The 26334-nt window shown below is 54.5% G+C and overlaps 9 protein-coding genes across 9 annotated transcripts; 6 read left to right on the top strand and 3 right to left on the bottom strand.

Moving 5' to 3' along the window:
- Positions 1-2556: 2556 nt before the first annotated feature.
- E0L32_006797 (uncharacterized protein) lies at positions 2557-3578 on the top strand (the record flags this gene model as incomplete). The annotated part of the gene is made up of 2 exons (XM_031141470.1): positions 2557-2949; positions 3021-3578. The coding sequence occupies 2 exons, from the start codon at positions 2557-2559 to the stop codon at positions 3576-3578; spliced, it is 951 nt and encodes a 316-aa protein (XP_030994628.1).
- A 1072-nt stretch (positions 3579-4650) lies between these two features.
- On the top strand, positions 4651-7051 carry E0L32_006796 (uncharacterized protein; the record flags this gene model as incomplete). Its single annotated transcript, XM_031141469.1, has 10 exons — positions 4651-5097; positions 5157-5316; positions 5386-5552; positions 5608-5677; positions 5732-5870; positions 5928-6040; positions 6099-6298; positions 6364-6459; positions 6528-6774; positions 6840-7051. 10 exons carry the CDS (start codon positions 4651-4653, stop codon positions 7049-7051), a joined length of 1851 nt encoding a protein of 616 aa, XP_030994627.1.
- Positions 7052-7162: 111 nt separating this feature from the next.
- E0L32_006795 (uncharacterized protein) lies at positions 7163-10398 on the bottom strand (the record flags this gene model as incomplete). The annotated part of the gene is made up of 5 exons (XM_031141467.1): positions 7163-8676; positions 8732-8970; positions 9041-9162; positions 9222-9900; positions 9956-10398. The coding sequence occupies 5 exons, from the start codon at positions 10396-10398 to the stop codon at positions 7163-7165; spliced, it is 2997 nt and encodes a 998-aa protein (XP_030994626.1).
- A 2112-nt stretch (positions 10399-12510) lies between these two features.
- Positions 12511-13952, top strand: E0L32_006794 (uncharacterized protein; the record flags this gene model as incomplete). Its single annotated transcript, XM_031141466.1, has 2 exons — positions 12511-12865; positions 12931-13952. The coding sequence occupies 2 exons, from the start codon at positions 12511-12513 to the stop codon at positions 13950-13952; spliced, it is 1377 nt and encodes a 458-aa protein (XP_030994625.1).
- A 1402-nt stretch (positions 13953-15354) lies between these two features.
- E0L32_006793 (uncharacterized protein) lies at positions 15355-15846 on the top strand (the record flags this gene model as incomplete). Its single annotated transcript, XM_031141465.1, has 1 exon — positions 15355-15846. The coding sequence occupies one exon, from the start codon at positions 15355-15357 to the stop codon at positions 15844-15846; it is 492 nt and encodes a 163-aa protein (XP_030994624.1).
- Positions 15847-17004: 1158 nt separating this feature from the next.
- On the bottom strand, positions 17005-18390 carry E0L32_006792 (uncharacterized protein; the record flags this gene model as incomplete). The annotated part of the gene is made up of 1 exon (XM_031141464.1): positions 17005-18390. One exon carries the CDS (start codon positions 18388-18390, stop codon positions 17005-17007), a length of 1386 nt encoding a protein of 461 aa, XP_030994623.1.
- A 1481-nt stretch (positions 18391-19871) lies between these two features.
- On the top strand, positions 19872-20402 carry E0L32_006791 (uncharacterized protein; the record flags this gene model as incomplete). The annotated part of the gene is made up of 1 exon (XM_031141463.1): positions 19872-20402. One exon carries the CDS (start codon positions 19872-19874, stop codon positions 20400-20402), a length of 531 nt encoding a protein of 176 aa, XP_030994622.1.
- A 797-nt stretch (positions 20403-21199) lies between these two features.
- E0L32_006790 (uncharacterized protein) lies at positions 21200-21778 on the top strand (the record flags this gene model as incomplete). The annotated part of the gene is made up of 2 exons (XM_031141462.1): positions 21200-21602; positions 21663-21778. 2 exons carry the CDS (start codon positions 21200-21202, stop codon positions 21776-21778), a joined length of 519 nt encoding a protein of 172 aa, XP_030994621.1.
- A 912-nt stretch (positions 21779-22690) lies between these two features.
- Positions 22691-25038, bottom strand: E0L32_006789 (uncharacterized protein; the record flags this gene model as incomplete). The annotated part of the gene is made up of 4 exons (XM_031141461.1): positions 22691-23264; positions 23315-23653; positions 23708-24024; positions 24103-25038. The coding sequence occupies 4 exons, from the start codon at positions 25036-25038 to the stop codon at positions 22691-22693; spliced, it is 2166 nt and encodes a 721-aa protein (XP_030994620.1).
- Positions 25039-26334: the final 1296 nt, after the last annotated feature.

Raw genomic sequence — 26334 nt, 5'->3', positions numbered from 1 at the left:
AATCTAAATATTATAAATAAGTCTCTATTAATTTAAAAATATCTCTACTAAGTCTTTACTAAGAGATTAAACTTAAATCTTAATAATCTCTTATTTTTAAAGAGAATTAAAAGCTTTTCTTTAAAATAACTTAACTACTTTAAATTATTTTCTTAAGAAAAAAATTATATATATAAAATAAGATATAAGATATTTTATAGAATTTTTAAAAAAAGATATTCTGAAGATCTTACTAGAGGATTTTAACTTCTTAGAAATTTAGTAGTGCAGGGGGTCAGGTGAGGACCTACAGACAGGGGGTCGGGCGATTAGACTGCCCGTTTCTTTTCACGCACATGCGAGTTTTCGTTCTAAGCCATTTCGAGCTCCGTACCTACCTCATATCAGATGGATAGAGATCGATCACACCGACATGGCTCGAAAACATCCCCTGGCTTCCCTTTAACATGAGGAGGGCCAGGTCCACTAGGGAATCCATCTTGAATGTGCCCAGTTGTGTCAATCGGACGAGACAGACGTTTGTAGTATTAGATGGAAGCTGATAAAAGTATTTGTCTGCTTGTCTCACGGGCCGTCACAAGCGACGAAGAAGTCCGCACGGGGCGATCAGACTCTAGTCTCGAGTCCAGATGCCTCCAAACTAGAGTGCAATCTTCAACCCATCTCGGCCCGATGGCTCCTTCTTTCGGGGTTGAGATATGCTACAACCAGCTCAGCGGCACAAGTTTCAAGTTCAAACTTTATCATTCGATCGACCTTGTGTCTGTCCGGAAAAGTGAAGGTTGATTCTTATCTTGTTCTTCTTCCACCTAGTGCTGGCCCGTGCTGGCCTGATCTTGCCTCAGGTAGAATTTTCCTATATACCTGACAAGATAGTTGCCTGAACACCATAGCTATTGTCTGCGTCTTGAGCTACAAGACACTGCAGCCTTCCATGATGCAACCGGCGGCTCCTTTGTAGCAAAAGACTTCCAAGATCTGAATTGGGGGCCTAACTATATGATGTTTATTCTCAACTAAGTGGGTTACCCACCAGCATGTCTATGACATTAGGCAGCTATATAGTGGCTCAGCTTTACAATCACTCTAGATGGCTGAGGCCTCAGTGAGATCCCCCTAGAGTTTGGTTCAGTCATAGATATCGACTGTACCATCTTTCTGTGACCTAAATATGTCAGTATAAGAACTATTTATATCAATTTCTCCTCTCTGTAAGACTTACTGCAGATCATACAGAAGCGCGTCATAACGCTGTTTCTGTCCTTATCCTCTTCTGTTTGCGGTGACATTGCAAAGGCTTGGAGGCAACCAATACTGGTTCAGTGTTATGGACAGGACTGGGAGCTTTGCGGCAAGGCCATTTCTTTATTAATATACTTTGAAGAATCAAGTGCATTGACAAACCTGGGAGGTCCTGACACAGATGTTGCGGCCCCTACTTGTCACTACACTACCCTACTTGTCACCGTTCACTATTCTAGATGCCATCCTGACATTTCTTGAGGGTGGCACCATAACACCATCTTTTATGATGAGCAATGTATCATGCTCATTGTGTTAGACTTATACTGCTATTGGGGCCCTAAATTGCAGTGAAAAGAGAAGGGAAAGTATATAACCACTCAAACGTATACATCGTAAACTGTTATACAGCAGCTGCAACTAACCTTACCAAATAGCCACTGCGATTATCTACTCAACTTAAACTCTCAACAGCCACTTCAGCCACTTGAACCATGCAACATTCTCGAACAGAGTAAGCCTGGTTGGACAACCCATCTCCTGGGCAGGCAGGTTCCTCTCTCCCCTTTATCGAAGTGACTGAAAGACTTCTATCTTGTCTAGTTGCTCTGAGAAACTAGATGCGCCCGCTGAATCCCCGTGCCCTGCTATCGGTTATTCTACAGACTGTGGATTGAATCCGACAGTGATTGCTGGGGGACCCGTTGGCCGTGACAGAACTGTTCATCTTAAATAGAACAACACAATTCTCTGGGGCAAAGGATGTTTGTACTTGACATAATCCGTAGCACAATGCCAGAACTAGGCCACAAAATCCTCCTTTGCTATGGCACTCCGGATTGCTTCAAGGGTGAGCTTCTGGGAGCACCGTTGCTGGGGAGGCACGGAAAGGGAGCAATCCGCCAAAAATCGGGCCCAGCCGGAATTTGTCGAGATCCGAGTCGATCGCTTGATCCGAAAGGACCCGCTCGTATTCATCGCCAATCAGGAACCGCTGTCTTGGCAAGACACATAACGAAGCATTGTTCCTATCTCGGCCATGCCTCCTTGTGTGGTTGTCCAGTCAAGTCCAGTCAACTGATCAAAGAGCCCATCCGGGCGAAGAAATATAAGATACAGCATGTGCTCCCATCTCCTTGACTTTGGGCACACGGTTCTTCTTCCTAACTTCCCTAAATCTCATCACATCTTCATACCTGCAATCCCGTGGCCTTGTAGTACTCTACCCACGATTGACCAAAACATTCACGGTAGTCGACCCTTGACAATCACAGAGCAACGAGTGCATCCCGGCCTCGACTTGATTGGTTCACTATGAGTCGGCTCGGAACAAACCTCACGTGCAGACTCCCAGACGGCCGAACCCTGGGCTACGCGGAATTTGGCTGTCCCAACGGCCGTCCGCTGATGTGGTTCCACGGCTTCCCCATGTCGCGGCTGGACGGGTGGGCCGCCGACAGGATTGCTCGGCGCCGTGGCATTCGCGTCATTGCACCGGACCGCCCGGGCTTCGGCCTCTCTACCTTCCAGCCAAGCCGTCGCATCGTCGACTGGCCCGCCGATGTGAAGGCTCTGGCCGATCATATCGGCATCAAACGCTTCGCTGTTCTCGGTTTGTCCGGCGGCGGACCCTATGCCGTGGCGTGTGCGTACGCGCTGCCGGAACAAACGATGACTGCTTGCGGGGTCTTGATTGGTGGCCCGCCAGTAAGTGATTCTCATAGGATCGATCATCTTGAGGCTTGAGGACATCATGTCGCTTACTTGGGACTTTGCAGTGGGAAGCTGGCCCGCATTACATGCCGTGGTTTGCGAGACTTACTTCGTGGGCTTCAAACTACTGCCCTACAGTGCTGCAGGCCTTGTCAGCTATGCTTATCGGTAGCCTTAGGTGGATCATGACAACCGGTTGGGCAACGAAGAAGCTGGATGCCTTTCTGGAAAGGCTGAGCAAAGAAAGGAGAGAGACGGAAGCCGCTGAGCGAGCTGCAGGCAATATCACCGATGAGCCAGAACCTGAGATCTCGGCAGCTGACCGTCGACAACGCGCGATGGCCAACTGGTTCGGCGGCTTCGATCAAGGCTCTAAGGCTTTCGTGCAGGAGGCGCGACTACTCTCTGCGCCGACCTGGGGCTTCCGCTTGGAAGATGTTGAGTACGACAAGGTCCAGATATGGCACGGAGCGAAGGACTTCAACTCGCCGATTGAGATGATGCGCTATTTGGCAAAGAGGCTGCAGCATGCCGACCTCCATGAGTACAGAGACGACAATCACTTTACTATGTTTGAACGTTTGGACGCAGTGATCAATGCACTCATGCACGAAGATGCATGACTTAAGTCACTGCTCACCGGGTTTGATAGATCCAAAGACAAGAGAGCTAGATCCGCTGGTATGAAATCTAAGGTCATATATTCAAGCCTGCTTGAAGTCTGACCCCACTGCCACTTTTCTGGTGATCTGTGGTGTAGAGAGCTAATGAAAACCTTCTCGACCCTGGAGCATTGAGCCCGGGAGAGTGCTGAAACAATAAGGTCTCTCTACCCTGAAGCTAAGTACTACTACATGTTTAGTACTTCCTAATGTTGCGGGTAGTTGTGAACACGGTTGGCGAGATATGCTGCCCTGAAAGGCTTGTACAACTACTGAACAGCAACTCGTTTTTTCAATTCCACTGGCGAAGGCTGATGTCGTCGTTTCCGTCAGACTTTTAGATCTCAAGACTTGCAACCAATCGAGAAAACGATCTCGATCCTGAAGGTCGCAACTCTGACCCGAGCGGCGATCTCTTGCCAAGCCCTATGACATCCGTGATACGGAATAGTTAAATTGGACTACGGTCTTAGTGTACTGCTTGTGCACCCAAAGAGCTTCTTCGAACCAATCTGATGCGATAGATTAGTATTGGCAGCAATGGTTTAGCTTGTAGCTTTGCAAATGTGATCAGTGATCTGCAAGAAAATCTCCACACCCCACACACGGCCTCCAGGGGGTGAACAAGCAATTGCCTTCCGGGATGGCTGGCTTGGTGTCCACGTGGGGGGGCTGTTTGGCCAAACCCGCCTCTTCCCCAGCGTGTTTGGAAACTCTCCTCCGGTTGCCGCAGAGGGATATAAACCCAACACCGAAATAGGAGAGATTAAGCAATCAGTCAAACACTTATCTAAAAGATAGGGCCTTGGCTTGCAGAAAATGGCCACCACGTGTAAGAAAAGACTGTACAACTTTTCGGATGGTCGGGTCTTGATACAATAAGTTCAGCTCAATCGCATGGTCTCAATGCCAAGATGCTATTTAGAGAGTCTTGGCTCGGGGACAAGCATAAATAAGAGAATGAGGCAGCCCGAGAAACCCGGGAGGTGCTTGGTTTAGTGTCAAGTCACCAACTCAAGTCCAGCCTGTCAAGATGCGCTTCTCTCTTGCATACGTGACCCTGCTGGCTGCTACTGCCGCGGCCAGCTTCGAAGGCAACCTCAATTATGAGAGTCCTTCTCGCCGTCATGCCGGTCTCGGTATCGACGTGCCTCTGGTGCAGCGCCGCTCTTGGAAGCGTGGTAATGTGGCCTACAAACCTGAGGAACTAAGCTTCACTCACGGTGTTGCCTCTGGTGACCCGTGGCCCGAGAGCGTCATCCTCTGGACTCGCATTGCTCCCTCCAATGGGTCTGACGCGAGCGAGGTCACTGTCAAGGGAACCTCGGCTTTGTACAATCATGAGACCGAGAAGTATGTCAAGGCTGACCCCAATCCGATCTGTCTTGACTGGAAGGTATTCAAGAGCAAGTGCGGCAACGGTACCCAGGAGGTTATCACTAGCGGCAAGGCTTATACCACCTCCGACATTGACTACACCGTCAAGGCAAGTGGTCATAATGATAGAGGCCTATCACGTAGTTGCTAATTTGCGAGCAGGTTGAGGCCAAAGGGCTGAAGCCCCTTACCAAGTATTACTACCAGTTCACCGTTTGCGGCTCAAACAAGAAGAGTCCCATGGGTAGAACCAAGACTGCGCCAAACAAGGATGACGATGTTTCCCGTTTGAGCTTTGCTGTTTTCTCCTGCAGCAACTTCCGTGCGTCCTCCTCCGGTTCTTTATGGGAGCGTGGAGCCCTGTGTTCATTGAATTGACCTCTGCTTACAGCCAACGGCTATTTCAACGCTTACGGCAATGCTGCCAGAAAGGACAAGCACGACTATGTCATCCACCTCGGTGACTACATCTACGAAACAGGCAAGAAGGGCGAGCGTGCCACCATGCCGAACGGTACCATCTTCACTCTTCATGACTATCGCACTCGACATGGACAGGTGTGCAATGCCCTAGATCTAGTACTAGGTCTGTTTTCTAACCCTGTCGCTGCAGTACCGGACCGACCCAGATCTCCAACTCCTGTCGAAGACCCACCCTTGGATCACCACCTGGGATGACCACGGTGAGATGGGTCGCCTAAGCTTCCAAACGTAGTGTATCATTGACAATCATGCAGAGTTTGCCAACAACGGCTACAGAGATGGCTTCAGCGCCCTGAACAACACCGAGGATTCCTTCCTCAAGGGTCCTAAGGTCACCGTTGATACCCGCAAGGTCAACGCTGTCCGAGCTTACTTCGAGTGGATGCCTATTCGGTAATTTCCTATCCTCGGACATGTCTACAGAAAACACGGCTGAGCTGATGTATCCAGGCAAGCTGATCTCGATGATGGTCTGCGCATCTGGCGTTCTTTCCAGATGGGCAAGCTTCTTGACCTCATCGTCCTTGACACCAGGAACTACGACCGTAGTATCACTTCTCTTGGTATGTTCACTGGAATGTTTCATGCCTACCCTACTAGCCAGCTATTGACATGATATAGGATGGAACGATCACTACATTGACCTCATCCGCGACGACCCTGCTCGAACCCTCATGGGCTCGCGTCAGGAGAACTGGTTCTACAAGTCACTTAGTGAGTCTAAAGACCGGGGCGCGGCTTGGCGACTGGTCGGCAACCAGATCATCTTCTCCCGAATCTTCTCCAATGACAAGGGCGCCTTGAGCGGCGATAACTGGAATGTGAGTGGAGAGTGCATTGCAGTGCCGTCCTGTAATGTAAGTGTTGGTTTCTAACCAGGTTACAGGGCTACATCGCCAACCGCAACCGCACTCTGCAGCACCTGTACGATAACAAGATCGGCAACAATATCTTCCTTGCCGGCGACAGCCACCAGAACTGGGTAAAATTCCATTCCGAACTCCATTGATATTCTGGACTGTGCTGACCATCGCGCTCTTCTCCCCGCAGGTCTCCGATCTTGCCTGGCTCGGAAGCAGGGAGTACGACATGGCGTCCGGCAAGGGCGCCATCGGCGTCGAGTTCGCCGGTACTGCCGTCAGCTCCAGCGGTCGCGCCGGCCCTATCGAGCCCGCTGCCGGTGACTACGCTCGCGGCATGATTAAGCGCAACGAGGAGATGATGTGGCAGGAGGGATACTATCGCGGCTACTTCCAGCTCGACGTCACGCCCAAGGAGGTGACGGCTCAGTTCTTTGGTAAGCACGCACGACATTCATGCACTGCAAGGTAGAGAGCCCCTATCACTAACCCTGCACACCAGGCTGTCCCTCGGTGGCAACCCGCAACGGCTGGGAGATCCCCCTGGCCAACTTCACTGTCGTCTCCGGCGAGGATCATTTGCACCGACCCATCGCTGGGGGTAGAGCCGAGTCTGGGGCTCTGCGGTTCGGTGAGGTCAAGCACACCAACCTGACCCGTAACACCGAGACTGGAGAATGGAAGGTTATTGGATTTGAGAAGATGTTTATCTGAGAGTCTAGCATCAAATACTGTGCACACATGGACGCTTTCTGGATTGAATACTGTTTTCCTTGCTGGTTTGAAGAATGAAGGCCCAAGTTAGTCTCGGAGCAAGTAGTTTCATTATTCTCCATCTAAAACAACACCAGTTCTACGGATCTCTCTAAGATCATCTGCACAAATATGCTCTCTTTCCGCTTCAACTTCGATCATTCGTTGCCACCAATACTCAAAAAAGAAGTCATAGAAGGAAGTATTTTCCTCCTTGTACTTGGTAATGAATTCTGCCACCAGTGCTTCAAGATGCAGCGCTTGGTGCTGATCTTCTTCCTGTATCTCGGCCACCTCCTCCGGCTCCATGATGTCAACTATCTTGTATCTTCCGGCGAGAATATCGGGAGTGACATCTTTTCTGGACTCTTGAGATATGTAACTGCAGCATGTATGTTTCATTTCAAGACGATGGAATGTAATGACCCGAATAATGTCGGTGACAATGTCTGGAGTTTGATTGTCCGACAGGAGGGTAGACATGAGCTTCATGTGCCGCTTCAATTCCCTCAACTGGGTCGGATCTCTGGGTGTTTGAATCTGGCTACCTTTGAGGTATGCAAATCTGAAGAGGCCGCGGATGAATAGAGTAGCTGGAGTGCAGCCTTTCAGCGAGCAATAGCATATGCACGGATCCGTTGAGGTATCACTGACGATGCCACGCATATGATCAATCCGTGAATGGTCAGCCGCTGAAAAAGCAGAAAAGTTCGGTCCATCTCCATACACATAGGCAATCCGATGAACGGTCTTGAACCCCGAGAAGGTTGTCGATGGTTGACTTTGGAAGCCCCTCAAAGCAGAGACTGGGATAGAGGACTGCAAAGAGGCGCCTTGGTCAAGGAACCAGGTAACTAGGTCCACTGTAGAGCTCAAACCTCGTCGACTTGTCAAATATTTCAGATCAACTGCCATCAATGGTGTGAAGCCGTGGAAAGTCGTGTTTGTGCTCGAGAAACCAACCCCGAGCAGTGCTTGCGCCAAAGTACGGCTAAGACACCCCGAGTGGTAGATGGACCCCGGTCGAACGTTTTCGAACAAAGGATACAAGTGATGGCGCTGTTGTCGAAACAGCTCACTGACCTCAAACGCGGTGCTCTGTAGCATGTCCTCATTTTTCAATCCGAGCCTGCAGGTCTCGTGCTCGGGAAGCCACTCAAGGGCGAGGCATAGCATCCTTTTCCGTCTCTCTGCCAGGGTTTGACACAGAAAAGTAATTATCTCGTCGAACTGTGTTGCATTCCAGTTTTCAATATTTGCACACTCAATAATGAATGTCCCTTCGAGATCGATATTGGTACCTGCATCTACCAAGGGCCGAACGGATGAAAGTTGGCCAAGTTGGAGGGCGTAGTCGAGTGGCGACTCATTGAAGGCGTTTGGCGTGTTCAAGATGCCCCCAACCGCTTCTCCACCAAGTTGTAGGAGCAGTTCCACTCCCCTGGGCCAATATGTTGCAACGTGGAGCGGGCTTTCCATCCTTCGACTTTTTTCTAGAATGTGAGACTGTGACCGGGAAAGCAGGCGGCGAACGTCGAGTTCCGATTGCTGAATCAAGGCGCAGGATAAGGCCCCATAACCAAATCCTGAAGAGTTTAGCACAAGAGCACCTCAATAGTGTACTGGTTTTTTATTTCTTACCATTGTCTGGGCTGATCGTGCCTCTGTAAAGCATCGGTAGAAGGTATGGCCCCATGTCGCCAAATGTATGGGCTTCTTCTATGCCGGGGACCTCCGCGCCCACCTCCATCAATTGACTTATGATGCGGTCGTAAAATTGATCCGATTCGCGAGGGGCCATTCTCCGTGGCACTCCCGATGTTCGAGAAAATGAAATGGACCAGAAATTTGACTGCCACATTATGCAAGACAACGGTGTACTATATATTAGTGTCCAATATGTTAGAAGAGGGCATGTAAACGTCATCGGGTTGGACGTTAATCACTCACTTATGCCCCTGACACTCTATGTCGTTCAGAGGCACCCCTAAATCAATGAGCCCTTTGAGAAACTGCAAGTAAATTGCTGCTGAGTCATCATTAAGATTTCTCTCACATGCAAAACTTGCACACTGGTGCGTTGTCAGTATTCGCATTCTGGCTTCTGAAATCGAGAAGTGAATGCACCTACGTGGAGGAGAGAATAACCATGCGTTGTCGTGTCAGTAGGCCAGGCTTTCCCTTCATCGAAGAGTCTTCGGAGCTCCATCAAGCACCATTGAGATGACTTTTGAAACTCTTTGACCCTGGTCCCGCTTATCGTTCCCATTCTGTGGACGACATTGAAGGCTTCTGTCCAGTCAACTGTGGCCCGTATGGTGAGATTCGCACATACTTTGAGATCTTTTGCAAAGACACCAGGGGCACGTTGTAACTCTAGCCTAAACCGCACAAGGGAGCTAAAGACTCTGAGCTTCCCAGCAATAACATGGACCTTCCTGTTCTGGCGCCAGCGAAAACATGTTCTCTCATGCAGTTGGGGATGGCTCGAAGGGCATGAGCATAGTGGATCAAGCAGAGGAGATGATTTGTTGTTTGGCTGGATTGCCGGCTTCTGTGCCATGTCCATGCCCGAAAGAATGTGTCGTGTATCTTCACCTCGTCGGAAGTCGGTCCACTGTTTCTCCAGGCCTGAGAATTGTTTTTGAATCGACACTTCTAGTTTTGAAAGGCCTTCATCCAATGCGTGCGTGATAGAAGGGCCCATGGAGGCAAGTTGCAGGGCTAGTTGGCTTCCTTGGGAAGACATAGCTGATGAAAGAGCGGTCGAGTGGGAGTCCACCTTGCGTTGAAGCTCGGCGGTAAGGTCGCTTAATCACAACTGTTAGTATATACAAAGGCCTGTGTGTTTCCTAAATAACCTACTAGTTCATGACAAGAAGTAGTCCAGAAAGAGGCAAATGAAAGTCATTGAGCTGTTGTCTGAGTTTCTCGAATCGGTCTGCCTCGAACGGATACTTGAGAGCTTGCAGTGCAGCCTTACTGCGTTCTCTCTTTGACGAACCCGGAGCCGCTGGAGACTGTAGGAATCTAGCATTCGGAGTTTGTACATTAGAGACGCAATGTTCGCAGGCACCATGGCAATCAATCAACATAGCGCGGAATGAAGCATCTGCAATGAGCCCATCTTGAAAGCGTTTCTCAATTGCTTGAAGAAGCGCTTGCAGCCTCCTAGCGTGATCACCGAGGGCATTGAGATCGCGTTCGCGTGACTTGTAAGTGTGGCAATATACGACAAGCCCATCACAGATCGTGATGCCGAAAGATAACAGGCTAACAGAGCTAGCAATAATAGACAGTGGATCCATGAAGCTTGATGCGTGAGAAGTTTGTCGTGATATTTGGTATTGTAATCTGGGGCTACTAGAGGCGAGAGGCGCTGGGAACAATGGATTAAAGTAAGAATGGACAAGAGGTAGGAACTGGGCAGTTCTTCGGCTAGTCAGCCCGTATGAATATCTTCCAGTCTGGCATAGCGGTTGTGCAGCAAGCTGCACAAGCTGCGCCCTGGTGTTGAGGCACCGTATGCGAGGTGATGGTTGGCACTTCCAGCTGGACGGATGCGGGTTCCCGGTGCTGGTGCTCCGGGTCTGACGTGTGTCTGGCAACACCGGGCCTATTACGCAGCTTGTTGGAAAGCACGTGATGCTTGTTGTGGACATAGAAGTGAAAAAGATTCACGAGATCGGGAGGATCCTGCTCAGCCTGGTGTGCCATAGCACACGGAAGTGGATTGCGGATTGCACAAAGCACAGCCACTCTCCGATGCCCTCACTACCTCCGTGGACCGGAGGGAACAAAATGTGCCTAGGGGGTTTTCTTCAGCAACCTGTTTGAGACACACGCGTCGCTGGGGACAATGAATGACTGGACGATGGGTTCAACAGCTGGGCGGGGACGAGCTGGGCTTTTAGCGGGCGGCAGTGCGACGGCCGGCCTCAGCTCCGCCCCGTTTGTGTCTCTCACCACGTGGCCATGGCAAGAGGAAGAGCCCACAAGAAATGACACATCGGCGGAGATTCGCGCCTCGAGGGATCGTCATCGGGGTTCCGCCTCGCCTTGCTCAACGGGGTGGGGTGATGCGGCCCCGGGCAGTGCAGTAACCTTTGCCTCTCTGTGTCCTGTGCTGATATCCTTCCTAGGTTTTCCGTGCTTCATTCAATTTCATCGCAAGCAAGGGCCCAGTGCTGGCACTTCTCTTCCCTTCTCTTACCCTATCTTTCCCTTTACTCTCCCCTGACCCAGAGCAGCCATCCCCACACCAAAAATGGTCCGCATCACCGCCGCCGCCGACCTGCCCCTGGCCTCGATGCTCCTCCTCGCAACCAGCGTGTGACCACATGCATTCGCAGTCAGAGCGCCATGTTGAAGCGCATCGAGTCTCGATTGGGCCGCAAAATGATTGCCTGTCTTTATCTGCGTTGGGTTGTCACGCAGGCATTACCGGCGTCGGCATCGAGATATTGACCTACCTTGGATGCTGAGTATCTCAAGATGTCATCGGCAGCCAATGCCGTCGAGCAGGTGCGCCAACCGCAGCCTATTCGTCGGGAGAGTATTGTTTGGAAATTGACTCTAGCGATGTGAGATAATTAGCTCGGCTCGGGATTATCGTTATCGGATATTCCGTTCGCTGTTGCGCTCGCCACAGAACATAGGGAAGCGCAATACTGAGCGATCCCGGTTTCACATCCATCCACATCCAGGCTCGCGGCGGGCACAGCATGACATGCACCGTGCACGCATTGACTGCCCGGGACGGTTTGATGCACAGCCATCGGAGCTGTACCCAATCGTCCGATCCGACAAAAGTCGACAAGGAGCGAGGATTGAGATGCTGCAAGTCGCATCCCACGTCATGCATTTGTCGAAAATGACAGGAGATTAATTCAAATCATCCGGGAACTTTCCATTGAACGCCCCTCTTGGGTTCTCATTTTTCCGGGTCGGAGACCTCCTTTCGATGAGGATCTCCAGCTTGCGGCGCCGCCCAGGTTTCCGAAACTCGTTCTTGGCACTGGAGATTGGGATGGCATATGAAACATGACAGTCGAGGTCTCATCATCGGCCTACCCCTGACATGAGGGCTGGCAATCGGATTCGACGCCTTCGACAGTTCTAGGCTAATATTAGACACGTCCGTGGTGACCTCCCATGAGACCATGCTGAGGCTGAAAAGCCCCGGTCCAAGTGTGGGGGATCACCTCGGGTCCAATACCCCAAGACATGCCTGTAACGGCCCTTAAATATCAATTGAAGCCCTCGGGCTCGTCTTTCAATTCTCGAATGCTCTCTGTTCTCTCTGGTGAAAAGTGTTTCGTTTGTCTGACATTCCGTTCTCATTGGCGACGGTGACGTTGCCTATCTCCTCTCTACCCTAACATCTGTGAATATATCCTGGAGATATCACAACCTTCACGATGAGGAGAGGAATTCTTTTGCAAATTGCAGGGTTGTTGGCCGAGGCCGCTGCGCAAGCCGGGCCAGTGCCTGCACAGGGTCTGCACGCTTTGGCTGTCAAGGCCGGGTTGCAATTCTTCGGGACGGCGACAGACACGAACAACTTTAATGATACAGCATACATGGATGTTGTCAACAACAAGAACGAGTTTGGCATCCTGACACCGGAGAACAGCCAGAAGTGGGAGCCCACAGAGCCCCGGCAGGGTGCCTTCGTCTTTACCAACCCAGATCAGGTCCGGAGTCTGGCAGTCAAGAACACCCAGCAGTTCCGCTGCCATACGTTGACATGGTTCGAACAGTTGCCCCAATTCGGTCAGTAGACACCATAGGAGAACCGCCCGGCGCTCAAGGCCGTTAAGTACTCACGTTCCACATAGTCCAAACGACGCAGTGGACGCGCGAGACGCTGACCGCCGCCATCCGCGCGCACATCACAAACGTGGTCACGCACTACCGCGGCCAGTGCTACAGCTGGGACGTCGTCAACGAGGCCATCAACGACAACGGCACGTTCCGCGAGTCCGTCTTCTTCCGCACGCTGGGCACCGACTACATTCCCATCTCGTTCGACGCGGCGGCCAGGGCGGACCCGCAGGCCAAGCTGTACTACAACGACTTCAGCCTCGAGTTCAACAGCAACAAGACCGACACGGCCGTCCGGATCGTCAAGCTGGTCCAGGACGCCAAGCTGCGCATCGACGGCGTCGGGTTCCAGGCGCACATGGTCGTCGGGCAGACGCCGCCCAGGGCGACGCTCGTGCAGGCGCTGAGCCGCTTCACGGCGCTGGGGCTCGAGGTCGCGCTGACGGAGCTCGACGTGCGGCAGCCCGAGCTGCCCGCGTCGAGCCGCGCCCTGGAGCAGCAGTCGGCCGACTACGCCAGCATGGTGGCGGCGTGCCTCAACGTGGCCAAGTGTGTCGGGGTCGTGGTCTGGCAGTTCACCGACAAGTACAGCTGGGTGCCGAGCACGTTCCCCGGCACTGGCGAGGCGTGCCTGTTCGACCAGAACTTTGTCAAGAGGCCCGCCTACACAGCAGTAGCAAAGGTGCTGTCTGACGCAGCCAGCGTGGGCAGGGCCAGGGTGGTTGCTCCCAATGGGCCGGGACTGCCTGCTGGGGGTGGTGCTGGGGGTGGTGCTCTGGGTGGTGGTGTGGCTGCTGGGGGAGGCAACAGCAAGGCGCCATTTGGCACTGGGAACAGCACCGAGATCGGGAACGGGATCGCTGGGGGGAGGGCCAGACCTTCCCAAGGGGCCACAGGCACGGGAGCACAACCTGGAGCACCGAGGCCAACCAGCTCAGGACGTCCTGTCACATCGGGAGGGTCTACATCTGGAGGAACCATGGTTACGAGGCTAATTGTGCTCTCGTTCGCCCTCTCATGCATAGTAGTAGTATGACAGTGTGAAGACGATTGTGAAGACGAAAATTGTACAGGCATGGAATGGGCATGATCTCTGTCGGGAACGCGAACCGTGACTCGAGGGTGTACTTGCAATGACAGCCATTCAGAACGGGAAGATATCAGGAATCTCGCTATGAGAATCAACACACTGTAGCAGAGCAAGGACATTGTTGTCGTTGTGGTGTCGCGAGAATGACACCGTGGCTGCCGTAGTTGAAATGACACCTGGAGGTACTTGCTGAGACCTACAGTACCTCGAGAGGATACGATACCTCTGGGGCCGGGACCCGGTCCATTGCCATGACAAATGTCGCAGAACCATGAGGCAGAAAGGACGGACTGGCCCAGTAGATAATTCACGCAGAAGCATGGGTGACGCTGTCCTGCATCTGTCTCCCCACGCGTGCTTGCTCTCCTAGTGAACATCGTGGAAAGTGGGTCCACAGCGAGGTCAGGTCAGTTGCAGTGGCCTTTGCTGTGGGAAAATGTGTCGCCAGCTTCAATTTCTCTTCAGAGGGTTGTTTTAGGCCATGTTTTATTTCATTATATATATTTCCAAGTCCATCTACAGGGATCCTGCTGCTGTCAATCTGAAGTGACAGTGACACCTGCTCTCAGCGTTCTGCCGCCTCGACACAACCAGACAACGCCAGGACAACCTTTTCGCCCCCGACACAACTCCTAGCATGCCTCCGTAAGCTCAGAAAGCCCGGCACTATTTCGAACCAAAGTCTGGCGTGCATCAAGTCAGTCACAGACCGTCTAAAATAGCTGCTCTTTACGTCCCCCGGGAGCCAAGTTTCGAGGACTCGTGGTCCCTTCTGAGGCCCCCCCGACGCGTCCTTTTACACAACGACTCCCCAATTTGAGCATTTTTCTTCGCACCAGCTTTTTATTTCCCCGGAGCGCTCGTGACTTCCGGGCATCTCTCCCGTTCGTCAGTCCCAGATCCCAGTCCCGGGGTCTGGGCCCTCCTCGCGCCTACACGCCTTCCACCCGCGTCTGCAAGCCTCGAGCTATTTAGGTCCTTTTGAGGTGGTTTTTGTCGTCAACCAAGGCTCTCTTACCCCGGGAAGAAGGAAAACCTTCGCTGTCTTCTCCTCCAGAATTCCCCTCAAAGGCTCTCGGAGGATGGTGATTAGCCATGCCAGACGTCTACATAAAGCAGCGAAGGGCCCTCTCTGTTCCCAAAGATTCCTCTCTCATCCCTATCTTTCCAACACACCCTTCACTCGAGAGACTATTGATCAAGTATCGAGTCTCATCCAAAAAACAAACACAGACACACATCTCTTCACCTCTCCACTTCTCTCGCTCGCACGCTCTCTCGCTCTCTCTCTTCCAATATATATATACATCTACACACACACACACATATATATATATATCTGTCCAAGATGTCTGGCGGAGGACCCTCCAAGACCTCGGCCGCGGCTCCCGGCCACGACAAGCCTCGCTTCTCCGCCTTCGATGAAACGGACATGGAGGCAGCGGACGTGTTGATGAGCTTGAGGAAGACGAGGACGCCCCTGCCGACGGCGCGTCCGCGGACGGCGCGCGATGCGCCCGTCGCCGTCCAGGACGACCACGAGCGCCGCGTGGAGGAGATGCTGCGCGAGAAGGACGCGGCCCGCGAGGCCCAGGGCAAGGGCCCGCTCGAGGAGCGCAGCCGGGCCGAGTACAGGACGGGCCTCCACACCCAGGTCTACGGTGTCGAGGCCGGCCCGCGAGCCAGGTGCGTCCAGTGCAGGGCGGCCGAAGGGAAGACGAGGGGCGACGCCGTCGTCGCCAAATTCTTCCCCGCGGGCCATTGCATGAGCAAGGAGGGCGGCAAGGGCACCTGCTCTCGGTGCAAGGTGCTGAAGCAGAAGTGCGTCAGGGACGAGTAGACGCAGAACGGGTAAGCCTCTCTCTCTCGGGCGATGTGGATTGATCCTGTGCTAACTTTGTCGATAGGCGAGGGACTTCTGTTGGGGATCGTTTCTGGTGGCTTGTTGTGTTTTCTTGGGCTTGGTGTCCTCTTCTGTTTGTTGTTCTTCGTTTGATTTATATGGGGGATATGGAGTTCCGGTACACAGGATACCAGCATGGGCGTTTATTAGATGGACAGCTGCCTCATGGCACAAATAGTTACTCGCAATAGGCATTTCTTCAATTCAATCTTGTGCCTCTTCTACAGAACATTAGGCTTCTTTCCAACGCACTGTCTCGCAATGCCACGAACGATCAAACCTGCCCCAGCTTTCGTTTAAAATGATCTGCGACCTGCCGCACATACAAGCCTATGATATGACGAGCGGATCTAATTTGCAGGTCATTTCGCAATTAGAAATGCTATGATAAGAATATCTCGTAAACTAGGCAAGTTCCTTGACCTCCTTGACTTCACTCTGTTGTCGCTGACCCTCTATTCCCTGGCCACAGCACTTGTCCAGTTCTTGATCAACAAGATATGTCGTCCAAAGAAAACGATCACTAGCGACCGTTTGGACCTGGGGATGGCAGCACAGTGCAAAGGATCGACCTGCCTAGTCTCCTGGGCACGGGGAATACAGTAACCCACCCCCATCCGACATCCGACAACGATAGATCTATCCCCTGTGTTACTTTCTCCTGGGGGAAATTGGCTTCATCATAAAAATTCCGTACCAACTCTCGCGAACCTAGCTTTTTTCGTATCACGAACCTACAGTCATGCCTAGATCCGCCCTTTCCAGGTGAAAGCCTTGGTACACAGGTATGGCTTGACCCCATTGAAGATAGACCATGGGACACGTCCCATGTTCCACAGTCAAAATACTGGTTCTGAATTCAAGAAACACGGTGTCCTTTTCCGATGGGGAATCCGGAGCGCTGGGATCGGAGGACAACTTTGGGGGCCTTTTTACTGCAGCAGGTACCCGCTAGTCTCCTTGTCACGAACCAGCACGAACAGAATAACCATGGTTCCAGAGTCATCGGACATGGAGAACCTCAGCGACGGAAATATTTCCGGAGCAAAAAGCTCCGGAATGGGTATCATTCTCATGCACACGACACGCCTACCGCTAAACTCCAAACTCGGGCAGCGCGCTTATCGCGCTGCCCCAGTGCCCACAGAACACGCGCGGGCTCACTCCCTCCTCGACCTTCTGGCACTCGCTGCCCGACAGCCGCATCCAGGCGGCCCGGGCGGAAGAAAGAACCCTATCCAAGAAGCCCAGCCCCAGCCCCCGCATGCACACGCTCTCCGGGGCCGTCGCCAGCTGGCGGTTCGCCCTGGCCAGCGCCCTGTACCGGCTCGCGCTGCCGCCGCCCTGCATCAGGAACGCGAACGCGGTGACGAACTCGTCGTCGCCGGCGGCGCGCCTCCTCACGAGGCGGGCCATGTTGTGCGCGTCGGCGACCTCGGCGGGCAGAGGGTGGGTCGGCCGCGCCGCTCCTCCGCTCCGCCGCTTCCACTCGTCGTACGCCTCCACCAGCCACGCCGTAGGTCCCGTCGGCGCGACGACGCCCTCCGTCTCCTGCGCCATAGCCAGGCGGTAATTCCTTGCTAGACGGTCGAGCCTGAGCCTGAGCCTGTGACTCTTCCCGTCGGCGGCAGCAGTGAGGTCCGGGTACGTCTGGTAGAACGGTAGGCCGACGGTCTCCCTCGCGAACCTCAACCAGCCTTCCACGGTCTGCCCTTCCTCACCAGCAGACCGGTCCCCCTCCTCCTCCTCCTGTTGGTTCACCTCCCCACCGCGCTCCAACCAAGCCAGGACAAGATCCTCCGGCCGGAGGTGCAGCGCGCCAAACTCGCCGTGCACAAACACGACCGCGAGGTCATGCACCTGCTGCACGAACCCCGTGACCCGAGAGGCACCGAGCGCAGCCTTTCTCCTCCTGCTGCTCCTTCCCCTCCCCTCATGGTCGTGCGGAGCCAGCGCCAGCCGCGCCCGCCGCGCCGCCTCGTGCAGCCTCGTCACCTGCGCGATCGCCTCAGCCGGGTCGCTCCCCTCCAGCCCCGCCCCGCGCAGGACGGCCCGCGCCTGGTCGCCGAGGAACGCCTCGATCTCGTCGGCGCAGGCCCCGCGCGAGACTAGCATGTCGTCGGCGGCGGCGGCGTAGACGTCCCGGGCCTCCGAGGAGGCGGCGGCGGCGGCGTCGAGGAGGAGAGGTAAGGAGAGGCGGGCGCTGCCGAGGCCGCAGAGGTCGAGGGGGTCGTAGGTTTGCAGGTTGTCGTCATCGTCGGTGTCGGTGTCGGTGCCGGTGCCTATGGCGAGGGGTATCTGCTGCTGTTGTGGCTGTCGCTGTTGCTGTGGGAGGGTGGTAGATCCGACGGCGTGGTCGTGGTCGTGGGCGGGAGGAGGGCCGGGCCACCAGTGCAGGGCGGCGCTGGCGACGGGGTGGCAGCGCAGGAGCGAGAGCAGGGCCGCGGCGCCGCAGACGAGGCGAGTGGGCGGGGCGAGCATTGGGGGAGAGAGGCTGGCTACTGCTACCTGCGAGGGGATGTGCGCATCGCGTGTATCTCTTTTGGTCGTTTGGTTTTATTCCTTTCTCCAGTAGGTTATATGCTTATTGTGTGGACTGCGTGTGGTTCCGTGTGGACCAGGATGATCCGTTTGCTCGAGAGAGGAAAGCAGGCGGGGAAGATCAGTCGAGAGATATCCATAAAATTTATCTGGGGGAGGAAGGAGAGTAGAAAAAGAGAAAAAGAGAACGAATCAAGGGATGGTGGCATGCAGGTAGTTAGGTAGGAATGCGTTGAAGGGGCAGGAGAAGACAAGCCACACCCGCCGTCAGTAGGTTTGCCGCTATTCCGAGACGGGGTGTAAGACAGACCAGACCAGACGAGACCACGCCGGCGCATTCCAGCTGAGAGACCCTGGCCTCCCATTACCTAGACTGCTCTGCTTGCTAGTTAGCTACCAGCTAGCTACAGCAGCTGTGAGGCACTGGTCTCTGAGCTTATTTCACTGCCCACTACGTACTTGTACGTGCATTCACGAAGCCCTTCAGGGTCCGGGCCTCGCCCAGGGCCCAGTACATGATGTGTCGGGTGTCGGCAATGCGAACCTGGTGAGAAACGTACGGCGCAGATCTTTTCTTGTCACGCGTGTGCGTGTGGGTGGCCGGGGTAAGGTATTCTGGGCGTGTGCCTGGGCTTAGCTGTATCCAATGTTAGCCAGGCTCAATGCAATAGTCTGGCGGTGGTCAGACTGGATCGAGACAAGCCTGGGAGGGTCGGCACGACGACTGGCAGTGAGAGGGCCCGGGCTAGCAGGCAAACAGCAAACTAGTGAGTGTGCTTGGTGTGCCGCGGCCCGTCGGATGTGGCCCTTTTTCCCTTCTACTCCTCCGTAAGTGGAATAGCAAGAAATACGAAGTGCACTTTATCATGCGATGCTCGACTGTGAACAAGCAAAAGGCCATGAGCTCGAGGGCTGATGCTGATCCCTGGATCCTGATGCCCATCCACGGATTCCATTTCCGGTCTTCAGAAGAGATAGCAAATGTGTTGGCAAGCAAATGCCTGATGCGTGCCCGCGATACGAGCTTTCGGCCGCCGCCATCAGACCGCACACATGCATCCCCCGGTCCTCCTTGCAGCTCCCTCGCTCCACCACCCCAGCTTCAGCCCAGCCAAACCCCCCGAAAAGGTGATGATCGTTACACGAACTGACACGAACACCCTTGCTACCGGCCTACGGAGTACGACACCAGTTGCTGACCCGACCCAACCTGTCAAGTCCATCCATCCCATCCACCGTCCACTCCCACGTCGCGGCCGCCCACCACCACCCAAGGAAAACACGAACAAATCCTACAAACCCTCAAATCTCCCCTCGTAAACGCATGCCTCAGTCAGCACCCCCCCTTTCCTTCTCCTCCCCCTCCTGCATCACAACATACCTGCGTGCCTAGCTACCCATCACATCACACCACACCCTCAATGCTCCACCCTCAGCGCGTAGAACCTGGCCTCGCTCGACAAGTTCCCCTGGTTGTAATTCCCCGCCTTGAAATAGCTCCTCGGCGCCCGCAGGTCGTGCGTGCTCGGCTCCCGCAGCGGCCGCGCCCCATCCAGCCCGACGCTCAGCCGCCCGCCCTTCTCGTACCGCACCTCGTAGCTCCAGACCCGGCCCGCCGGCTCCACCCTCCCCAGCTCCGTGACCTCCTGCCTGCCGCTACTCCGGTCCCTCTCCACGCCGACGCGCACCGTGCCGTCCGCAGCGAAGCTGATCAGGCACACCGGCAGCGCCCCATCGCCGGCGTCCATGTGTATCTGCCCCACCACCGTGCCGCGGGCGCTGTCGTCCGCCCGCGTCACCGCCAGCGTCGCGCTGAGCCTGTTGACCGCCGCGCCGGGGCCCCAGCTCCGGCCGCCGCCGGGGAGGATCTGGCGCAGCTCCGACCGGCAGTACTTGCTGTTCCTCGTCGTGACGCAGCCCGTGCCCTCGGGCCCGCCCGCCGGGGACGGTGAGCACCATGGCGCCGTCGTCGGGAGACGTGTAGAAGTATTTATTGGTGTCGATGTCCTGCCAGCCCGCCGCCAGCTCGGCCGGCGAGACGGTGTCGACGCGGTGGCCAGCGCCGTCGCCGGTCGGCAGGCCCAGGTTCCAGGTCGTCAGGTTGAAGTTGGCGCCGGGCAGCTTGGCCGGGTCAAAGATCAATAAACAGTCTCGTTGAAGGAGGCGAGCAAGGCAAGGACGTATTGGCAATGGGCTTTGTGTGTATGCCATGCGCCTCCATCTTTTACACACTTTTTTCTCATCCCTTTAAGACGATGACACCTCGGTCCAAGAAATCCAACCTCAGCTTGTATAGAAACGGGGTTGGAGAGATGCCTCTGTGCAACTACAAGACGACTCTAAGAGGATATCAAGAACCTGCGGCCTGATATTCTGTATCACCTCAGGGCCCAGCTATAGTCCAGGACGACTGTAGAGACGGGCAAGGCGGTGGAGAGTGTCGTGATGGTCATTGACCTGCTATGCATTTATTTGGTCACCTGCTTGGCATCGTCACAACCCACACAGCGGCCAGAAGTGCTGTCCTCCCAGCGGTGGGCAGGACGTCATGAGGAACGAGTTCCCTTGGAGAGTGCACAGTGACGACTAGGGTAGGTAGTGATGAGTAGGGACCGCAGCATCTATGTCAGGGCTCACCGGCTTGTCATTGCCTTTGATTTCCAGGTATTAATAAAGAAATCTCCTTGCCGCAAAGCTCCCTGTCGTGTCCATAACACTTGAGCAGCACTGGTACCTCTAAGTTTTTAAGATGCCGCCGCAAAGAGAAGAGGAAAAGGTCGATCACGTCGAGCCAGCTCAGCAGACACCAGCTCAGCAGACACCAGCTCAGAAGATATTCCAAGACTTCTGGTACTCCCTCTATCGCGGTATTCCAACCCACCCACACCTGGCTTGCAGGAAAATTGCAATTTCTGCTCGGAGAAGTATACGCATTGCCTTTGACAAGACATATCCTTGCGCCCTCCTTGCTTGGTCGGACAAGGCCTGTACAGTCGACATGTTTCAACAGGATCTGGACACATCGCTATTTAGAATTGCAGACAGCGGTTTATATCAGAATCTGGGCTGGATCTACACACCCATCTTAGCGCTCCCCTGCGGGCGTGATAAGTATGGAAAAAGGGTCATGGTACGCTTCCGTATGATCCGTGGTAAGTCTTATTGAAAACCTCGATCTGTATAGTTCTTACGCTGACACATATCTCTGTTAGGACTTCAGTCAATGGTTGGAGTAGAGCAAGATAGCAGGGTCGACTGGACCGAACTCTGGGGGGATCTCACCGAGGCGCCAGCCATCTGGAGCGATTCCAATGCTGAGCCACTTTGATAATTGCTGTTCCAGTTGAGAGGCAGTGTTCTGGACAACATGCTGGAGGGCTACCCACTTGATTGAGAATAAGTGTTAGCACTCAAATTCAAGTTTTGGAAGTCATGTGGAATCACACCAATTGTCGAGTGATCAAACGGTTGTGATACGGTCGGTGCCGTCGACAAAGATTGGCACAATGTCAGCGGCTCAAAGCCAGTGATGTCGCCGCACTTGTTCTTTTCTTCTCCCGGCGCAACGAAACGTCAGGAGCTGAACCCGCCTCAAGGTAGTTACTGCAAAACAAGCCAGAGTTCCGTTCGCCAGTACGATCCTTCGTAGTCTTCTGCCCGGGTGGAGCGATCCCACCATGGACATCGCAAAGACCGCTACTCCGACAGCAAGAGCATTACGGAGTTTGGAGGAGAATTGCGGTTTCACGAGCCGGCCAGAGGGTGAGGCACGACGGACTCCAAAACCCATGTGGACAGACAGGACAACATAGGTACCCTACATATATCCTACATGTACCATACAGGCGCGCATTTGCCAAGTAACAGTAGGCATGACTGATACATCAATCCGGCTCCAGTCAACATTGAACTGTTTCCATGCGCATTATATTTCGACCGGCTCCGTGACTTCCTTCGCAATCTCGTCGCCGGGTTCGCTCTTGGAGACTCCATCGTCCCTGATACTGTATGATAAAACCATATGATAACCCGAGCTGTCCAATATCATCATCGATCCATGCAAATGATAGAGCAGCCGCGATAACCCAAACAAACCAAATAACACACCGAGAATTAACGCAACACACACAACCCCCCAAACCCAAATCAATCTTCAAATCCCTCACCAGAAGAACAGTCTCCCTAGTTCAAGTACCATACCCATCCTCCAACCCCTCAAACCCCCCAGTCAATGATCAAATCACCCACCACCGCCGCCGCCGCCGCCGCCGCCCTCTCCCTCCCCTAACTGCATCCCGGCATAGCTCTCCACAAGCTTCCCCAGCATCCGCCCGTCCATGTCCTCGGCCCGGCGCACCACGCTGACGGGCCAGTGGCTCCGCACCGCCTGCACCATCTCCGCGCGCCCGCTCGGCTCGTCCTCGGGCAGGCTCATCGCCTCCCGCAGCAGCGCCGCCTCCCGCGCCCGCATCCGGCCCCGGATCACCCGGTACAGCGCCTCGGCCAGGTAGTGGTTGTGCCGCTGGTTGTACAGGCCCTTGGCCACCAGCAGCAGCGTCGACCGCAGCGTCTCGAGCTCCTCGGCCGGCGTCTCGTCGCCGATGGCGTCGAGGCAGTCGTACCCGGCCAGGATGAGCGGGATCACGATGAAGAGGTCCATCGCCTCGAAGCCGTGCCGGAGGTAGTAGAGCCGAATGAGCGTCTGGATGAATCTCTTGGCGTCGGCGACGATCTGCTGCGGAGACGGCTGCTGGTCCGTCCTGGTGTCTAACAGTGGCTCGAAAATGGTCAAGAGTAGATGGTGGTAGTATATGCTGTGGTGGCAGGTCAGTCAAGTTGCTGGTACGTCTTGGGAATAACTCACTGAAGCTGCAAGTGCCCGGGAAGTACAATCCTCTTGGCCGCCAGCTGTAGCGGCAAGCCGCCGAACCAAGCTCTCATCCGCCAATACAGCTCATAAGCCTTGTCCACGGTGACACTCAAGTCTTTGTCATAGGCGATTTGGCAAAACTCGCTCATGATGATCCGGAACTGGGATTTCGCCTTGAAGACGAGGCCAAAGTACGACGGCGAGAGACTGTTGCTCAGCGGATATTTAACCCACATCTCGCCGTAGAACTGGGATTCTTTAGCTGGATCCGGCAGTACCCAGGGAGGAGGCTTTGTCAGCAGTGGAGGTTTCAAAAAGGAGAATGCCGTGAGTCTAGAGCAATCAGTATCTTTCCCAACCCCAAGGCGTCTTTGTATGTGCACTTACGCTTCCCAATTGTACAGAGCCCAGGCAGTGTAGGCCCTCCCTCTTCGCATCCTCTCGCTCAACCCTACCGAGGACTCAATATCAAAGAGGTGCAGTTGGTGAGCGAGGGCAACGGCATGGATCCGATATGCATGCCCAATTTCGTCCAGGCCAGACAGATTGTAGATGACGTTGAAGGTCACACCCGCCTGTACGGTAGTGATCCTGGCTGCAATAGCCTCCAGCTCCCAGAGGCGCTTCGCCTCGGCAAGGAATCGGTAGTGAAGCGTGTTCGGGTTCCAGTATTCGACGCGGTTAGAAAATTGCGGGTAGCAAACCTGGGTTCATAGTCAGGTGAGTTGAGTCTCGTAAGGAAATTGTCTGGCATCACCTATACAAGCATAAGCAAGAGCCACGTTGACAAGCAACGACGAGCAAAAGTCGGTCCGCTGCGCAGCCATGTCCTCCAGAAAGAGATCCTTCTGGACTATCGCGGTGAAATGGTGCTCACATCTGAGCCACACGCTCAGCAAGTCGCGCATAAGCACATCGTCCTGGCACACGTTGGTCCACACCGACGGCTTCACGCCGGACAGAAGAGGGTCGACGAGCTGGGCAGCATGGAAGGGCTTCAAGTAGAGGTCCTGATATCCTTCAGAGCCCACCTCAATATCCATGGCGGACCAGTCCCGCCTACCATGCGCACCCGGATAGAGCCCCGCCGACTCAAAGAGCAGCGACTCTAGGTAAGGGTTGTCGGATAGGTACACGGCGGGGATCTCGGCCTTGTAGGGCAACTCGTAGCGGAAGCGCGTCTCGGGCGCCACGGCCATCTGCAGCAGCACGTCACCGGCCTTGACGTGGCTGAGGATGGTGTCGACGTCGGTGCCGGCGCGGATGCGGTGCAGCACGCCCTGGGCCTCGGTCTGCGGCAGGCTCTTGAGCAGGTCGAACACCTCCTCGTGGGCCGAGGCGCGCTCCCGCATGTGCATGTAGTCGCGCCGCGTGGCCTGCGCCTCGGTCTCGCCGGGCTGCGTGCTGTACTGGCACTGGTAGCGCCGCTGGACGCAGCGGCGGCACGAGGGCCTCTCGCCGGTGCATTTGGCCTTTTGCTTGCGGCACACAGTGCAGGCGGCGCGCGCCTTCTCGAGGCGTCTCTTTGCGGGCAGCCTGCGCGGCGGCGCTGCTGCTGCTCCTGCTGCTCCCGCTGCTGCTGGAGGTTCTGCCGCCGCCGCAGCTGGAGACACTGCTGCTTCCGGCGGTGTAACGGGCGGGGTCACAGGTGCTGGGAGCAGACGACGCAGCTGGGGGTTCAATGGCTGACCGCCAGGGGCCGCCGGATCAGAAGGCATTGACACGCTTACTCGCCACCCCCTTGCGCGAGACCTCTATGGTATGAGAAGAGAGGCACTGGAGGGCCTTCCAGACGGGAAAGTCGGCGCTGTTGATGCCTGCGGCGAGCGGTAGAGAATTCCTGATGTGAACACAAGGCTGGCTAGCCCCTGCCTGTCGTCCAAATCTGGTTGTGTGCATGAGGGCCTGGACCATGCAGGCGCCCGCGCCTGCCAACTGACTGGACCAGGAAGACCCCTCACCTGCTCAACTGATCGATTATGTCATCATGATAGTCATCCTGATTTAACACTGCCTTAGCTGTCAGGGGGTGAGGAACGCCTCGTCAACCCTCGATCCACCTGAATGCTTGATGCCACGCTGCGACTGTCCACTCCTGTGTATTTTTCTAGTGATTAGAGCATATTTACCGATTCATCCTCGTCCCATCCTCATCCGCCTTGCAACCGCCATTCAGCTCTCACGGGATTTATTCCGACATGGCTCGTGCGCAACTCTTAGGTGCATTGTTAGCGGGCACCTTAATTTGAGTAAATCCCCCGTGGAGACTTTTCCGTATCGGGTGAAGGGTGAATTAGCACTAGCACAGCTTTTGTCGCTTCTTCAGTGCGACGGTGAGAGTGAAAAGGGCCATAATCACGTTTCAAGACTCCCAAATGGCACATTGTTCCGACTTGGTCGTTTTCAAAATCCAGTTCGGAGCAGGTTTGCAGCAATAATGTCAACATCAAATGTTTTTTTTTTCTTGGACGGGTCGACTCACTTCGACAGGTCCTGTAAAGGGGTACCTGCTCTCCCCGCGTCGCCGTCGTGCCTTGGAATGTATCTTTTTGCACAGCGAGAGACATCCGGCCTCTGACTTGTCAATTTCCACACGCCAAGCCTCGACATTTCAGGTCGTGAATGACCATCCCGACATCCGTTGCCCACAGGTTTTGATGTACTTGGAATCTTGTCTGGGATTCATCATTTTAATGCTCCAAGTCACCGAATTCTTCAACGGCGTTGTTAGGGCGGTCGATGCGGCCGACGGGGTTCGCTCGAGACTTTGCACGGCATGCATGTCTCAACCCCCCTCGCACCTTTCTCCAGACGGAGGTGACACGCAAGCACTAAGACTGCTCGTTCCTCGTGCCGTTGCTCCAATGGATCTGCTCCTTAATCTGTCATTATCGCAAAAGGTCGATCTTCGGGAACGTACTACAGTGATTAAAATAGATCTGTCCGGGCAATGCATTTTTCCATCGACCAGTGACACACGCGCACCAGGTCGAGGACAAAGGCGCCCCGGAGGC

Source organism: Thyridium curvatum (genome assembly GCF_004353045.1).
Source record: "Thyridium curvatum strain D216 chromosome Unknown NODE_39_length_367864_cov_79.813791, whole genome shotgun sequence".
Lineage (NCBI taxonomy): Eukaryota > Fungi > Ascomycota > Sordariomycetes > Thyridiales > Thyridiaceae > Thyridium > Thyridium curvatum.
The sequence above is the reverse complement of the archived record's forward strand: the minus strand, read 5'-3'. Positions and strand labels throughout refer to the sequence as shown.